Here is a 17,618-nt window from a genome sequence, read left to right on the forward strand (position 1 = left end):
ACAGAGGAAGTCACAATGGAGGAAGAGTGCTGGGGATGCTGACCCAACCCAGACTCCCTCTCACTGCCACTTCATATTATACTTGAAGATAAATAAGAGAAGGAGTATCTGAGGATGGAGATAATAGGAATTCCTGCCCCAAAATATCAACCTCTCCTGTCCCACATGAAGGAAAAGAAGTGGGAGAGAGAGATGGCAAGTCAGACACAGAGTATGGTTTTGAAGGCAAATGGCAGTGAGAAAAATTCATACTAGAGATTAGGACACCAGGTTACTTAAACAGTCAGTGCTGCTACTCCTTGGTTGGAGTTTCAGTCTGGATACTATGTCTATCAAAAAGAGAAATCCCAGAATTTAACCTAAAAATTTAATGTTGTTCTTGGGGAAAAAAAGGAACCTGGTAAGAGATCCCACAAGGCACCTCCTGGTATGTTTCCACCATTTGCCCAGAGCAATCACAAAGGATGGTCCCAGGAAGGAAAGGGTCTGACTCAGACTCCAAAATCATCACCTACCAAATATACTCTGTGTGCATTCCTCAAAACAAAAATGAGGTTTGTAGATGAATGGGAGATGAAACCTTCACAGATTTAAATGTTTTAGTCAGCCTCTTTGCTGCCAAGAAAGGAGAAAAACAGTGAGAAAATGTTTACCAGGAGCTACCCAGGACAAATCCAAGTAGTGTAACAGAGAACAAAGCTGTGCTCTCCTCACCCATGGAGTCTTCTATCACATTAGAGTGCTCGAGTTGTCACCCATCTGTTGTGGCACTTAGGGAAGAAGGATCCAGAAACACACTGTCACTTCAGAACATCAGCATTCTGACTCCTTCTAACAACTATAATTTTTGACTTCAAAGTAAAAGAGAATCTTTTGGTCTGGCAGCTAGGCTGCATTCTGGAACAGCACCCAAGGATACAACAGAACAGACTCAAGAACCCAGTAGACATGAGGGGAGACAGCCACAGACAGCCTTTACTGCCTTACACACTGTAAAGCACCAAAAATGGCACAAATTCCATTTCTGCCTTACTGATGAACACAGTTGCAACCTGAGCAAGACACCAGTAAAGCAGTCAGAAGAAATACATTCTGTTGATGCAGATGACCAGTGTGTCCAGCTCAGGCAACAGATCAGGGAGAGAGAAAGTAAGAGACTAACTCTGGGACAGTCTTTGCAGCTCCTGTGCTGGAACCTGGCAGGAGACTGCAGCAGAAGTCAAAGGGACTTTACCAATGCCTATAAATATCTGAGTGGTGGATGTCAAGATGAAGGTGCCAGTCTCTTCTCAGTGGTGCCCAGTGACAGGACAAGGAACAATTGGTACAAACTAGAACACCTCAACACAAGGAGATGCTTCCTTACAGTGAGGGTGACAGAGCACTGGGAAAGGCTGGCCAGAGAGGTTGTGGAATCTCATTCTCCAGAGACTTTCAAAACCTGCCTGGATGTGTTCTTGTGCAGCCTGCCACAGGTGATCCTGCTTTGGCAGGGGGGTTGGACTCAATGATCTCCAAAGGTGCCTTCCAACCTCTGCCATTCTGTGACCTCCAGTGTCCCACAAGTGTTAGCCAGTGCAGGACAAAGCTCAGCTGCACTGTGGCCTCCAGCTCAGACAGAGCCAACATTGTTCCTGCCTCAGCCTGCAGAATGAAACATGAACACACTAAAAGCTGAAACAGAGCTAACCTGCTTCTGAAGCTCACCCCTCTAGTGGGAGCAACACATCCCACCTCCTCCTCAGGGCAGACCTGAGAGCCTAACAGCACCTACCATGCCATGCAGCTGGCTGGCTGAGCACGCTGGGGAGGAGTGAGATGAGGGGAAGGGGTCTAGGGTGGTTTAGCAAGTGCTTCAGGAACCAGGGAAGAGATGGCCACACCTAACCACCCTTTGGTGACCCTAACTGCAAAAACACTTCAAGAGAAAATAGCTGGCAGCTTCAGACAACAGATCCAGCAGATGAAGACAGGCAGAGAAGTTCTCTTGTAACTGCAAGGAGGTGCTGAGCACCAGGGAGAGACTGTAAACTGTGTTTTATTAATAATCTGAAGTGTCCTCTCTCCATCACAGTGGGAACCCTTCAGAGCAGCAGAGGCTGAAAAGCCAACTCTCCACATGAAGCCTTGGCATTTGGAAACACCATCTGCTTTGCAAAGGTTGACAATCTGAGACTTCTGGTTAAACTCCACATCTCCTTGCTGTGAAGGGCTTGATAACTTGCGACTCGCCCTCAGTCCACTACCTCCTGCTTACTGAGACGCAGAGCGTGCTCCATCTCCCTGCAGAGCAGGACAGCAGCTGGGCTGTGTTACATCCCATGTCTGTCTTGCTCAGCATTAGATAGCACACTTCAGAGAGCTTTCCATCTACATCAGTGAAATGCAAACAGAGAATGAATTTCTGTTGCTTCAGCAAAGAGGCCAACTCTAACATTCTGGCTCACAAACACACATTTAGATACTTTTTTTCTTGGCCTGTCAGCATGGTTATTTTGATGAGGTTTTGTTTTGCATGTGGATTAGATGGAAGAGACAATTAAGACTTGACTTTTTAATTGGTACTGGACACATTCTAAACAACAGTTATAGACCTCCTCGACAAGAACTGCGTGTTCTCTTTCTCCAAGTATAACTTAACTGTGACACAGAAGACATAAAAATGTAGTCAAAGAACAGCTGAAACATGAGATCCTGCACTTAGAAGCTAGGAAAACTATTCTAATACCAAGTGTGGAGTGGCTGAGTCAGCATACCAGCTGAAAGTTATATTTAGGCTTATCGCCAACACAAGAAAAAAAATATTCACTGTGTTCTTTGCTGCACCAAAACTCCCCCCTTTTGATTTTTTTCTTCCTGGAATTACATGCTAAAAGCATCATGAAACCCAAAGCTGCTGCAAGAATAATAATGATAGTAAGACATTCTAGTCCCAAACTGACTGACTTTGGCCCAGCAAAATGGTGAGAGAACAGGCGAGTACCAAGAAGGCTGAGCAACAAGAGCAAGTCACTTCCCTTCACATCAGCTCTTGTTTCACTCTGGGATGTGGCACAGCAACTCAGCCACTATCAGGGAGCCCAGCCCCTCTCAACATTTCTGCACCAGTTGGGTTTTGGGTTTGTTTGGTTTGGGGGTTTGTACAATGCTGAGTAGAGCAAAGACAGACCATGCTGGGCACACAGGCAATTAGAAGAAATGCTCCAGAACTTGAATTAAGGTATTTGTTGCAGCAACAGAGCTGTGGTCTGCCCAGTGGCAAAGGGCTGGCAAAACCAGGAGGCAGAAAACCCAAGATGGTTCATCCCCACACTGATCTAGGCAAGGACAACAGCAAGTGACAGATTCCATTCTCCCAGATGCCATTTCCTCACTTTCCTGCATTTTTTCCTATCCCTGCTATAGACCAGTGGATCCCTCACGTCTCTGCATCCCCCAAGACCAGCCCCATGCTGGCAGCAGAGATGGAGGGCATAGTTTGTGCCTCGCTAGATGCATCTGCCTCTGCTCTCTGCAGAAGCTCCTACTTAAGTGTTTGTGAAAGCCAGATGCCAGGCTTCATGTCCCCAGCCCCTTTGCCTCTGGGTGCTGTCACACTAGCAGAAATGTTATCAGTGCTTCCTGCTCCCTAAAGCCAAGCAGCCAGCAGAGCTTTTGCCTCACAAACCTCTTCTGCCTCAAGACATTTTTGCCCTAATTTGTGTAAAGGAGGAGATTCGCAGCACTATTTGAAAAGATGGGACTGTTTTGTTTTCTCCAGCTCACCTTATCTTCTTCATTCAGCTTCTGAAGACTCAGCTATTAAGAGAAATTAAGTAATTCATCAAGCCCTTTTCAATTACCTGCTGTTGATAACATCAGAGTACAATTAGCATCTACAAATGAACCAAGTGCCAACTGCCAAGCAGAAGCTAATTTACAGCGTGGGGCAGCCTGGAAGTGCTGAGATGCAGGGCTGCCAACAAACATATTTTGTTATACCAGCAACAGCCCTGTTCTGCCACTCCCAGCCAGCTGAGAACACATCCTGAACAACAGCTGGAACATCAGCAGCATAAACACCACATCCCATGGCAGAGATGGAAATGGTCTTTGGTTGTTTCCACATCTGGTGCTGTGAAGGAGCAGGAGGAATGGACTTCACTTAGATGTAACAACTCCTTCCCACAGCTTGGAAGGCTACCACACCAGCCTGCCAGCAGGATGCCAGGGCCTCTCCTTAGAGGAACAGGAGATTCCTACACTCTGATGACCCATGTGTTGCCCATCTTGCAAGGCAGTAATACTTTGACATATTCAGCTGATGAGCTCCCACAGAAACAGGTAATAAACCACATCACTCTTTGCCTTAGTCCAAGACTTTTATGTTCATTTCTGACACCTGAATAGCTCCTCAGATGACCTTTAACCTTTTAATTTCCCTTCTGCTACGAGTTTTTGCTTTATGACGCCTCTCTGAGCAGGTTAATAATTGAGCATGGGATATGTTATACTGGCACACAATCTGCCAAGTGCCTGTTTAATTTATGAAGACAGTCTGGTGAAACTGGGGTAACTAAAAAGCTGGCACACAGCTAACCTCCTAGCAGCAGCTCTGATAGTCACAGCATTCCCTGAGAAGCTCTGCTCCTACGTCAGGGCCTTACCTAGATTGGAGGAGGCTCTGCCTTCAGCAGCTCGGTCCTGCAGGCTCTCAGCGATGTGCAACTGTTCTTCATGGTACTGCTTAGCCCTCTCCAGGTCCTGCATACACCTGGCTGCATGGCCCAAGCCAGCGTAAGCTCGCATCTCAATGGCCTTCTCAGCCAGCTCCTGGGCCAACTCCAGCACGTAGTTGTGGTAGGACATGGCTTTGTCGAAGTTCCTCCGGTAGTGGTAAGCGCTGCCCAGGTTGCTGTAGGCTCGAGCTTCCTCCCGCTTGTTCCCCAGCTCCTTGGCGATCTTAAGGTGCTGTTCGTGGCACTGCACTGCGTTCTCAAAATCCCCCATTGCAATGTACACTGCTCCCATGTTGCCCAGCTCCCGTGCCTCGGAGAGCTCATCTTTGGACTGCTTTGCGAGGAGGACACACTGCTTGTGGCTAGCCAGTGCGTTTGGGTAGTCCCCAATAGCTGTGTACACGTGGCCCAGACTGCTCAGTGCTGAGGATGCTGCCTGCAAGGGTAAGAGAGAAGTAGTAAGTGCAGGTGTACATGCAAACAAGTCAGATTGCCCCAGTTCTAGAGATCCAAGCCACAAAATGCCACTCTGGAGAAAGAACGTGACTACAGCTGGAAAACCTGCACTCTGCAGCTCTTAGCCCTCGGGGCAGCGCAGGCAGAGGCAGCAAGAATGGGTTGGTTCAGATGAACAGGGTGAGAATCACCTCCTTCCGTGAAGCTCTGTGTGTGTGTGTCCCTGGCAGAGGGGAAGAACAGCACTGCAAAGATGCAGAGACCGGTGAGGAAACAAAGTGAGTGCTGCAGAAAACTGCCCTCTAGGACCAGCTTGAGCTACTTCAGAGAGCAGCAAAGCTTTCCCCCTAGGCAGCCACACCTCAGGTCACCTCTATTGACTAATATCTACACTAAGTCTTGCTAGCATAGCAGACAGTCCTGTGTACAGCAGCTCTTAAGAAAGCAGACAAATAATGACAGTCACTTGCAGAGAACATTGCAAATGAATGCTTGCCCCATTCTGCTCTTCATCCAGTCAGTTCCCATCAAAGCAAGGCTCCTGAGACCTTGCAGGCTGATGCCAAAGCACTACTGGAGACCAGCAGCAGAACACGTAACTTGACATAACCATGCCACTGAGGACTCCCTGTTCTCTTCTTTCCAGGCTAAAAGCTGTTGAATACCTGCTGCTGGAAAACTGACACACTTGCAGCCAGCACTCATCTCTGCTGCTTATCTTGCAACAGCAGTAAGCCAGTGTGCAGCCACCAACATCTCCCTGTACTTCTGCTTGGCCAGTCACACACTGTGAAGAGCACAGTTCTTACTGTGGAGCATCAGGGTCCTTCTAGCACAGCACTGCCGAGCCCCAGACAACCTTGGGACTGCAGCAAAGACAACAGTATTTCAGCAGCTGGAGCCTTGTGTCTCCTGGGAACATCTGAAATAAATACAGCCATTTGAAAACTTGAGTTCTTGCTCCCAAGGAACAGCTGTATTTAGAAAAGACAAATTATCCTTTTGCCCACTGCATCCACCAGGACGCAGGCCTGGCTTCCACTCGGCAGGGCCAGGACAGACACAGCCAGACAGCAGGGCGAGGAGCCAAGAGCAGGGATGTGTTCCTTCTGCCTAACCCACATCTGCTGCCTCAGCACGGCTGTTCACGCCAAAGCCTTGACCCCAAGTCCTCCATGGTCCCTGCATGTGCATTTCCTTTGCTACCCAGCTGCTGCTGTGACCCAATTCCACAACAATCGCTTCCAAACCTCCAGAAAGGAGCAGTCAGGGTGAGCGACAGCACAGGGATCAGCCTCACCCTTCCCTAGCACAGGAGCACAAGGAAGAACCAGTCTACCCTTCCACAGAAATGCACACTGACATCAAGACTAGAAGGAAAACAAATTAAGTAGCTGGAGCAGCCAAAGGATAGAGGTGGCTCCCCATGAGTGCCCAGGGGGGCCATAATTAACCTCTTTAACCCACCCAGCTTCAGACCAGGAAGTCCTGCCACCTTTTCCCTGCAAAGTCATTCATCTGCCCCAGAGAGCTACATAAGTTAGCGAGCTTCCCTCACACTCACCTCACCTTGACAAACTGGTATATTCCTGCTTGGCTCTCACCTGCAGAGCAGCTGCACCCTACAGATGTAGGACTTTAGTTCCCTTTTCCAAAGCAAGTGATTAAACTCTTCCTGGTCACACTATCGGGTGATCAGATATAAAAAGAACGTGGATCAGAAAATCTCTTCTTTAGGAGGAGAGCTGGCTCAGAGCCTCTGAACTGGAACCACGTTTTGCTGCTGAAATGGTGTCCTTGAATAAATGAGCCTTTCATGACTTTCCAAAACAGTGGCAGGAGAAACCTTCCTGAAGCTTGTTTTTACTAAAATTGTATCACAATTGGAAGAGTAATGCCCAGTCAGGAAGATCTATGGGCCAGAGCGAGAGGCAGAGAGCAGAGGTGATAAATCACTTCTGTGATCAGCAGCATTACCAGGGCAATATTTCCACACTGAGGAACAGTAAATATGCTGCACTGAGCCAAATGAATAGGGAAACCATCTCTTCTGATACAAGAACTGGAGGTGACAGATTAGCTATTAAACACCATTTACAGGTCATAAGATAGAGAAGTTATAAGGAAGCTCTCCCTTGGCCAACTCTGTAAATAGCCAAGCTGCATTTGCTCTCCCTGAGGCATCCTTTCAGGCAGCTTAATTATAATGAAAGAACTGCCAGAATTCAAAATGTCTTAATTTTTTTTCACTTAGTGTTGCAGATGGACTCCACTCGACACAAGGGACAGTGCAAAGGAGCAGTGGCAGAGCAGCAGCCGCCGTTGGAAGCCCAGCAGCATCCCTGCAAGGCTGCAGCACCGCTCCACGGAGGGCAGGATGGAAGCCTTGGGCTCCGTCCTGCAGATGGTGAGAGCAGCCCAGGACTCCCTGCTGCCAGTACAGCTATAATGAACCACGACGGAGTCGCTTTTGCTGCTGTAATTACCACAGGCCAGAGAGGGGAGCAGCGAGCAGCAACTCTTCAGTGACAGTGACAGGCTAGGGACAAAGCTACTGAACATGCTGCCACACGGTCAGATGGTTTCTTGGGCTTGGGAGGTGTTTCTCCAACAGCAGGCATCACAGGTGGTGTGAAACCAGCTAAACCCTCCAGAAATAAATGACTCGCAGCCTCTGCAGAAGTACAGGCACTTGGCTCAGGGACCAAAGCCACAGTCACTCCAGAACTGATCTCTGCAGATCACACTGCCCCTTCACTTCACTCCTCCTTCCTGGCATTGGGACCTAGCCAGCTGCCAACAGCCCAGCAATGCCTTTGGAAGGGACTTGCCCCTGCCCCTCTCAGCGCTGCCATGCCTGACCAGGCTGTCCCCACACCTGCAGCTGCAGGAAGGGCTGGAGGAGACCCCACTCCACCTTGGTCAGGGCAGTTGGGCCCTTGAGCAGTGCAGCACAGTAACGTTTTGGCTGAGAGCTCCTAGCTGGAAGAGGGTTTTGAAGGCACCTGCTCTAAGGTTGCTACAAAACCAAGATCCAAACTTTTGCCCTGAATTTGAATCGATTTTCACACAACTCTTCTTGGAGATCAATGCATACAGAGTATGGACTCATTTGCAATCTCACTAGAGGAAAAAAAAGGAAAAGAGAGCTGCATGCAGCCATCTCACACCAGCCCAGACCAAGGGATTGTGTGGGGACCAAAACAGCAGGACATGCTGGGCAAAGCTAACACCCAGCACAATGAACCAGCAGAACCCAGTCAGCAGCCTCAACTCATTCCAAAAGGCCACCTCCTCCAGCAGAACTTTGCCATGACTGGGAAGGGAATAGAAACATCTTTCTGGAAAACAAGGAGTCAGTGGAAGCTGGTGTCTGCTGGGGCTGCTAAATAAATAATAAAAAAGAAAGTGGACATTTCTGCATGCAGATTGCTGAGTAAGATGAGCTATGGCACAGAGCCACCGAGACACAGCCTCAGATGATGTCAGTGGGCTATGGCTGGGGAGAAGAGGCACGAATGGAAAGCAGCAGATGACAGATGCAGGGACTGCTTGAGCTCTACCTGGAAAGATATCTTTAGGAGATCTCCTAGACTGGGAAGTAGATCATAGGAAATTAAATTTGTGTGTCTGGAAATGTTTATTCTCAGGGCTCCTGATCCCTTTGCCCAACAGAGGTTCCAGGCTCACACTAAAGACCTAGAATGAAAGGTACAAGTTTGGCAACCCTTCTCAGGGCACGCAAAAAGCCTTGGCTTATATATCTGAGTGCCCAAAACCAGATCATCCAAGCCAGAATGCAGGAAGAGGACAAGGAAAACAGAAAAGAAAACAGTAACTAGGAAGAGACAAAAAGAGCAATGGAAAATGAAGGGTAAAGGGCTGACAAGAGCCTGGCTTCATCAGAAAGACAGGGCTGCTCCCAGAGGCTCAGCTGCCTCTGCCCTCTGACATGACCCTTGCACCAACGCTCACAGCAGCTTCCACTGCTAACTGCTCTGAGTGCTCTACCAGCAGCACCTCTCAGTCATCTCAGAGTCTGCATGAGCAGAGCCCATGGCACTCCTGGCTTGCTCAGGGCTGGCTGCATGCAGCATCTCTTCTCCCCCTCCAAGATAACTATCCCTGCTCATGGGGGCAATCAGCAGAAAGACTGCAGAGCCCGACATTAAAGCAGTGTTTAGGAACAGTTTGGTGATTACATCTGCTGGGGGACACCCATGACTCACTTCAGGGGGTTAGTAATAGGATTGCAGAAGATAAATTCATCACTGTATACTTAATAAAATCCTCCCTGTAATAGGATCCAGTGGGAGCTGGAAGTGGCTGGCACAGGGGGCCAGCAGGGCAGGGCTGTTCCCAGGGGCGCTGGCTGAAGAGGCACAACACTGCAGTGAGGATGAGACTGATGCATGTGAAACAGACTCCAGCTGTGCTAGCATGAACCTCTACTTGGTAGCAAGGTGATGGGAGACTACAGCTTCATACCAGTGGGGTTTTGCATCAGCAAACAAAGAAAATCAATGCTTTATATATCTGACAAAGACAAATTTTACAGTGGGGGTTGCTTACACCTCCAATTATGCAATTTATCACTTTAATAGAAAGCAGATTCTTCTGCCACTGAGCTGAGGCACAGAAGGGAGTTCTGAAAAAGGTTTCTAATTGCTCTCTGTTTCTTGGGAGCAACAGCCAGCTTAGGTTTTCCAGCTGAATAAGGTAGAGTCTGATGTTAAGCAGATGTGCATCGTAGAATGACAACTAATAGGGACCTGGTGACTTGGAGAAATGTGCTTCTTAGGTATTTCACACTCACCAGAGCATGGTCATCTCCCAGTTGTGTTACATTTAAACCACTCTTTAACTGGTTGCACAGACTCCTTAAATGAGAACACTATAATAATTCTGAAATGGGTGAGGTGAAAATGCTCTGCCTGGTATCTCACTCTAATGTTGCTTTAACCCCCAAACACAGACATCAATTAGGACTGATCAGAGATTGGGCTTTGACAGCCAAGGAGGGGAAATAACTGGCATGGACTAAGCATTTGTAAATTCAAAGCCTGGCTGCAGCATGCTCTCACATGCCATTTCTTTCCACTCCCACTCTCCCTCCGGGTAAGGGGTAACAGCAGTGCCTGATGCCACACGATGCAGTGGAGCGGTTTCCAAAAGATCAGCCATGCATATTCACAACATCTGTGCCCAGGACAGTCAGCAGGATGCCCTTCTCCAGCGCCAGCACACCTCATATGCATGCTCTTGCATGCAAGCAAAGGTTCCCGGGTTCATCACGTGCATTTTGGGGTTGTCGAGGAGAAGGCAGCTTCGACAGACTGCTTCTGAATACACACAAAGAAACACCCAAATCTGAAAGCACCAAGGGGATGATGCTGGCTTCACCATACAGAGCAAAGCCTCACCCCACCCTGTGTGAGTGCCCCTCTCTGTGCAGGAAGCACAGAGGTCAGCGTGCAGCAGCACAGCACTCCATAAGCGCTCTGCAAGCATTCAGACTCCTTCTGTGGGCACTGTTTGTCTTACAGGTATGAGCCTTATAACTGCTGTGCACACTGGCAGGAGAGCAGGATAAAAGGATGAGCTAGTTTTCAGGACCTAACAAAAATGATCCAGTGGCTGTAAACTGCATTTTATCTCTACTTCAATTAAGCCCCTTTACCATTTCCTCACAATCCACCAGCATCCCACAAGCGGGCTTGGAGATCTATACACTAATACAGGTTTCACACCCAAACACAGGAGGTGCCCATCAACAATCAAAGGTGCCCTTCCCTCCTCCCTCAGAGGTGAGGGGGATGTGCCAGGACCACATCCAGCTTTTGCCTTTGTGTGGCATGCTTTTGAAAATAAGAGGAAACAGCTGGCAGTGCTTCCCTCCTGTACATGATCTGTACACAGAGAGAAGGAACAGATTTGCTTTCAGGTAATTATTTCCTGGGGAAAAAAAAAAATAGACTGGAATCAATATCCCTGTCAAATCCAATTTATTCGTAGAAGGTCTCAGTCTTTTACATAGAAACTACCAAAAAGCAAACCTCAAAGAAGCCAGAGCCATACAATAAATGCAGCAGTATCTGAATGTCTGGAAGGAACTGTGTAACTACTGCTAACTGAAAGGGAATAACCTCGAATTAGTGACACAATAGAAAAGCTCAAACCATACAGCAGGAGGAGACAGCTCCGGTCTCCTTTGATTAACGGATTAAATCCACGGCTCTGTAGGTGTCAAGTGCTTGCTGCTCCTGACAGAGGCTGCCGTGGCTTGTGCTTACAATCCGCTCCCAGCCCTGTCTTTCTTGTTCAGAGAAATGACAACGTTTAGAGGATTGATCATTCTTCCCCTTTCCTGGCAAAAGAATCAGGCAAATTATGTGAATCCAGGCAAACCTGAACAGCACTGTGGCTCAACTGTCACATTATTAAAGGTCAGCCATCCTCCTGAAACCAGAGGCTTCAAAGGGAACACTGACTTTCAGCTGCTCATTTGGAGAGCAAAATAAGACTACTCCAGTGGAAAATGCATTTACTCAACCTCCTCCATTATCATTTAGGAGCTAGTTCTCTGCCCAGAAAACACGTAAAACCAAAGCTGAGTTACTTGAACTGGTCAGCAGCAAGCCTAAGCAGCACCTGGCACACACACATCTCTATAGAATCACAGAGTTGTTGTCCTACCTACCCAAAACTTGGTAGCTTTCTGGACACAGTCTGAAAGGCTGCTGGGTGAAATAGCTTTAGGAAGTATGGCTGACTTGACATTTTTTGGTGATGATGTAAGAAAAGAAGCCCTCATTTAAAACCACAAGCTGAGATTGTGACACTGAGGAGTAGTGACTCATGCCCTGATCAAAGTCAGTCCTGGAAGAACAAGCCAGCACGTTACAAACTAAGATCTCAGAGAACCAAGAGAAGCTCTTTGTGCAGGCAGAGGAAGTCTGAGACTCCTGCAGCAGTGTGCTGACCTGTGCCAATCCTGACACTGCTCCTGGTCATAAAGCTGGAAACCAGTGCACTGGAAACTGACTACAGGAAAGCCTCGGGTGAGGTGAGCCTTCTGAAAGCCCAGAGCACTGTTCCCCGAGCCGCAGCTCTTCCACAAGTTTCCTGCTTTGTTTCTTTCCCTGTGATCAGGTCCAGCCCTCAGCAGAGTGCTAGCTTTTGCAGATACTGTGAGAGGTAAGTAAAACCAGAAGACTGCATTTCTTTCAGCTAAAATCCATGTGCTGTGGAGGTCAAGTGGGGACATTTAAAGGAGATCCTCAGGAAGTATTACATTTCCCTTCTGAGTCACAAGTCCAAACAAAACAAAGCATATGGCCTTTTAGTGCATTCCCAAATTTCCTGCACTGGTCAGATTTCCCTTCATTCTGCTTAATCCTATCACATTTGAACCAGACAAACCTGTATGAATCCAGATTGTCTCAAAAAGAGCTGCTGAAGACAGAAGAGAAAGGCAAACAAATTATGCTTTCTTATACAAATCCAACTACGTGATGCTCAAAAGCACTAGGGCTGCTCACATCAGTGAGCTCATCCTCTCAGCCAAGCAGGTGATTCAGACTGAGCTGTAACAAAGCCCTACTGCTCTAAAAGACCCTGCAGCCTCAAATAAACTCCCATGGCAAATGTCTCCTAGCAGCTGGTGCTCGGTGAGCTTTTCTTCCAAGGGAGCAACCCTTCCTCCAGGCTGCAGCGAGTTTGCCCTGACCCCTAGCAAAGCCAGGCTGTCGTCTGCAACGAGGCTGACAATGATGGAGCAAGGATGGCAGTGTTCTTCCTAACGAGGGTTCCAATAGCTACCTGCAACACAGGTCAGATTTCTGAGCCCCAGAGGTAAATGAGAGGCGTCTCACAGCTGTTTGAAGTGTAAGCATGCACAGGAACAACATGAACTGGAATGTGTACGTCTGTAACTTTGTACGCCCAACAGAGCCAAACATCTGGGCTAGACAAAGACTCAATTTCAGTGAACTGAACAATGCAGCAAGAAGTGTCCAGGAATACATTCTGCAGACTGACTCAAATCTCTCACAAGTTCTCATTCAGCTGAAGTCATAGCATCTGCAGAACCTGAGACTTCAAGGGCAGCAGGGGTGAAAATAAAGCTTCTGCCCTGTTAGGAAATGTGGGAAACCAATCTGCCTAACTCTGCTACTTCACCCTTCTTCTTCAGCAGCCTCTGCAGAGGGATCCAATACATCTCTGCTGCCCTGAGCTGCTCAGACAGATCTTCCTAGCAAATAGCCAGTATGTAGTTTCAGTTCTATAAATCAGACCACCCTCAGGTCTAGTACAAAATCAGCAATGGTTCCAGAAAACATGGACCAGAATCTGCAAATATCTCCTCAGAAAGCCAGGGAAGTGTTACTGCCAGCCTCCTGGTAAACCAGCCAGCTTTGCTAGCTCCTACACAGTCCTGAAGACAACATTGCTGCTGTTGCTGTAAAGGACATATGTCTCATAAACCAAAAAACACTCAAGCCACAGCCAGCCTCAGCAATGTACCCTTAGTGCTGGGAGAGCCCTCCTTCCCCAGCTCACCTCATGGCTGATTCCTGGAAATCCTGCTGGGCCCCTCCACCACCTCAGCTGCCAGTCAGGAAAGTTCTGCCAATCCAGCCAACAGCACACCTGGACCATACCCATTTCTGAGAGCACAGGACTGGGAGGCTGTGGGCTGAAGCTGCACACCGGGCAGTGAGTGATTCTTGGCAGCTTCCCCCACAGTAATAATGAAATTACTTATTAAAACCAGCCTGAGATCAGCAAAAGGGGTCTGTAATCCCAGATTTCATGAAAGGGCTCAGATTAGACAACAGCTTTCAAAGGAAAAGTGACCCTCTCTGCAAGTATCCACTGCAAGGGCCTGATCTTTTTACCAGTTTGTGGTTTCTGTGGGTGATTTTCCACTGGGTTCCTAAGAGCTGACACTGGTCTCACCTCTTTGGAGAGCAGAGATTGTGAGCAGCCTTTTGCTTGAATGGTTTGCAGCCTGATCAACCATTCTGTTGTTTGCAAAGCCTCTGCAAAATGTCATGGGATTTGGAAAGCTGTTTCTCACGCAGAGGCTGAATCAAAAACCAGCTTGTTTCTATTTCTTGGAAGAACCTCCAGGACTCAAAAGATCCCCTAAAAGAGCCCTGGAGGAAAACAGAAGGCATAATGGAGAAACAAGAGGCAGGAGGTAATCCCATGCACTGTTTATAAATACAGATGCACTAGTCACTGATTCACCCTCTGGCTGCTTGACCTTGCTGACAAGCCACTGGGGTTTTCTGACACAAGGCTAGGAGGACCCTCCTGCTAAGGTACCATCTGCACAACGCATAGCACAGTGCTTCTCCAACAGGCTGCTGTCTCTTGGTGCTCTTATACTATCAGTAACAGATGCCAGTTTCTTCACAAAAGCTCTCACATTGTTTCCAGTCTCCTCTCTCAAAGCTCAAGAGCTGAAAGCTACCTGCTTTAATACAGGAGCAGTGGTACACCCTGAACTTGTCACTCCTGTGCTTCTATAAGCAGTGGCTGCATTAACCACTAACACAGATAATCAATCAGCAAAGCCTTCCTTGGCCCCTTCCTTACTTCTGGGTCTCCAGTCAGATGTGATAAAGCTGTAAAGAGTAAGGTATATTCTCTCCTAGTCTTTCCTGATCATGTTGCTACAGGCAGCAGATAATCCACTCCTGGCAGGCAACCACCTAATAAATTATTTTGAAGCAGTGGCTTCACTACAGAAAAGGAAATGGGGCAAATCACAGAAAAGCAGAGACACAACCACCTTCCCTGCTTGCTTCCTGCAGCAAGTGCCACTCTCCTGCTTTTGCTTCCACAGCCTGCTTCTGCCATCTTAGTGCATGTTTTCATGCATGACAAATTGCTTTAGCCTGAAGACTCTTTCCAGTTCTCATTTGTGAGGTATTTATATCCTGTCCTTATCTTCCAGACTGTTTGCAAATGTAACAGCATGACTGTGGTCGTGAGGTGGCTCAGATTTTTCCTTTCTGAAGATTCTGGCAGCCCCAGGCACAGGCCACCCCTTCAAATGGCCAAGTCCCACACACATGACATGGGCAGCAAAACTGCTGCAGGCTCCCTCGAGCCCACAGTCAATGAATGAATTTGGTTCTCAGCAGCCATCTGGGACTGATGATGATGAAACACAAACGAGGAAGCAGATGAGCACATGACGATCCCTTCAGGATTTCCAGAGAGAAAGAGACAATGTTGGCTCTGTGAGAAGTTAAGATTTTAAATCACCTGAAAGCCACCTGAATGCAGCGGGAAAGGATCTGTGGTGTGAACAATAAGCCACAGAAAGATAAACTCTGCAGAGAACAGGAGCAGCACCCAGCCCAGCGCTGTGCACCCGAGCAACTCACGGCAAACGAGCAGAAGGGATCACAGAAGGGGCTTTCTGGCAGTGGTTAAGATACTGCTCAGGAAGAGCAGCAGAGGCAGGAAGAGCCTGTTTCACTGCGCCGTATGGAAGGTCTGGGTGTGCCTTCTGTTTGCCCAAGGATGTGCTACAGCAATCAGAACCTAATATAAACGAGACTTTGCAAACAGATTAGCTAACCAGAGAGTCTTCACCGCACACGCTGCTCAAATCCTCTCACAAGCTATCAACAAAGAAAGAAAAGCCACACACGGGCACGATGTTTGACTGACACAAGCTGGGGCTGTGACTGGGAAAGGGATTGGAGCAGTAACTGCCCAGCACAGCTCATAGGACGTGCAAGGCTGGAGACAAGAAGGCTCCGAGGAGACCTAATTGTGGCCTTCCGGTATCTTAAGGGGGCTTACAAGAAAGCTGGGAAGGGACAGTCTCAAGCTGTGCCAGGGGAAGTTTAGGCTTGAGGTGAGGAGAAAGTTCTTCATAGAAAGAGTGATTGGCCATTGGAGTGTGCTGCCCAGGGAGGTGGTGGAGTCACCATCCCTGGAGGTGTTCAAAAAAAGGACTGGATGTAGCACTTGAAGCCATGGTTTAGTTAGTCATGAGGCATTGGGTGATAGGTTGGACTTGATGATCCCTGAGGTCTTTTCCAACCTTATTGATTGTATGACTTTTTAGGCTGTCAGAGAGTGATAGGATTAGGGGGAATGAGAAAATAGAAATGAGTAGATTGAGATTGGATGTTAGGAAGAAGTTCTTCCCCATGAGGGTGGTGAGACACTGGCACAGGTTGCCCAGGGAGGTGGTAGAAGCCTCATCCCTAGAGGTTTTTAAGGCCAGGCTGGATGTGGTTCTGAGTAACCTGATTTAGTGTGAGGTGTCCCTGCCCATGGCAGGGGGGTTGGAATTACATGATCCTTGAGGTCCCTTCCAACCCTAACAATTCTATGATGCTAAGAAAGATGGGCTACAGGACTCCCACCCATTTTCAGTAAGCCTTCTAGGATGGCCTGATCAATGCCAAGCCAAGAGAAGATACAGCATGGTGTACAGCTCAGATGTGACTGCAGGAACTAAACCTGCAACCACTAACAGCCTTCTACCACCTTCTACAAGGCATCTTTCCAGCCTCTACAGATAAGGGACAAAGATGTTCACCACCCTCTCTGGAAGCCAAGGGCCAGTGTTTCTGGCTGCTTTGTCTACCCAGCCCCTTTTGAGTGGATTATGCTCCTTTGCAGTTGTTCTCATGTCCTTCTCCACACAAACACAGGATGTAGCATGTGACAAGATGCTCTTGTCAACAGTTCACTATACCACACAGCTACAGAGACACAAGTGCCACACCACTCATCAGCGGAGTCTGAACCAGCCCCAACCCACACTGGCCATCACACAAGTGAATATTAAGGTTAAAAATGCACTGGGTTGATCACAAGCAACATGGACACTGAAGAACAACAAACTGAGAAAACAGTTTGTGCCACAAGGATATCATTCTTTGCTTCCTGAAGGTACATGGCAGTACAGAGAGCAGTGCAACTCTGTCTGCTCCATGCCAGCTAGCCCAGGGGCTTGATACAGGCATTGAAGCTGCTACCAAGGCAGAAAACATACTTTTCCCAGAACCTCATCATGTAGCCCAAACAGCTCCTGCTCAACACATGTACCCACAGATGTCTCCTGGGGCTTCCTTCTCAGGGGTCAGGCAGCCGCAGTGGGACTGAGGAAGCTGCTCACAGCTGAAGAGCAACTCTCTGTGAAGCTCCTTGTCTTGCTGTGGGTAGAACTGCAGCGACTGGGCTGGGTGACAGCAGAGCAGCACCACTGACTGTGTGAGGATGTGCCTTGGCACAGCCACGTTCCAGAAAAGTGCCAGAATGTGCCAGAACAGGGCAGCTGCAATCCCAGCTGCGAGGTCAGGCATGGGCACTGTGGTAAGGGGAAGCTGTGCTCACTGCTGAGCCCCAGTGTCAACTCCAGGCCAGTCTGCAGCAGTGCAAACCTGAGGGAAGTCCAAGCAGCTG

General features: G+C 48.3%; 1 protein-coding gene across 3 annotated transcripts in view; it reads right to left on the reverse strand.

Moving 5' to 3' along the window:
• TTC28 (tetratricopeptide repeat domain 28) overlaps positions 1 to 17,618 on the reverse strand; it is a 144,410-nt gene that overhangs the window by 35,589 nt on the left and 91,203 nt on the right. For all 3 annotated transcript variants that reach the window (XM_068161731.1, XM_068161730.1, XM_068161732.1), the window contains one exon: positions 4,647 to 5,154. In XM_068161731.1, the coding sequence (XP_068017832.1) occupies positions 4,647 to 5,154 (508 nt within the window). The remainder of the gene's footprint in view (positions 1 to 4,646; positions 5,155 to 17,618) is intronic.

Source organism: Melanerpes formicivorus, unplaced genomic scaffold (assembly GCF_026170545.1).
Source record: "Melanerpes formicivorus ecotype bairdi unplaced genomic scaffold, bMelFor1.0.p_v2 SCAF_60, whole genome shotgun sequence".
Taxonomy (NCBI): Eukaryota; Metazoa; Chordata; class Aves; order Piciformes; family Picidae; genus Melanerpes; species Melanerpes formicivorus.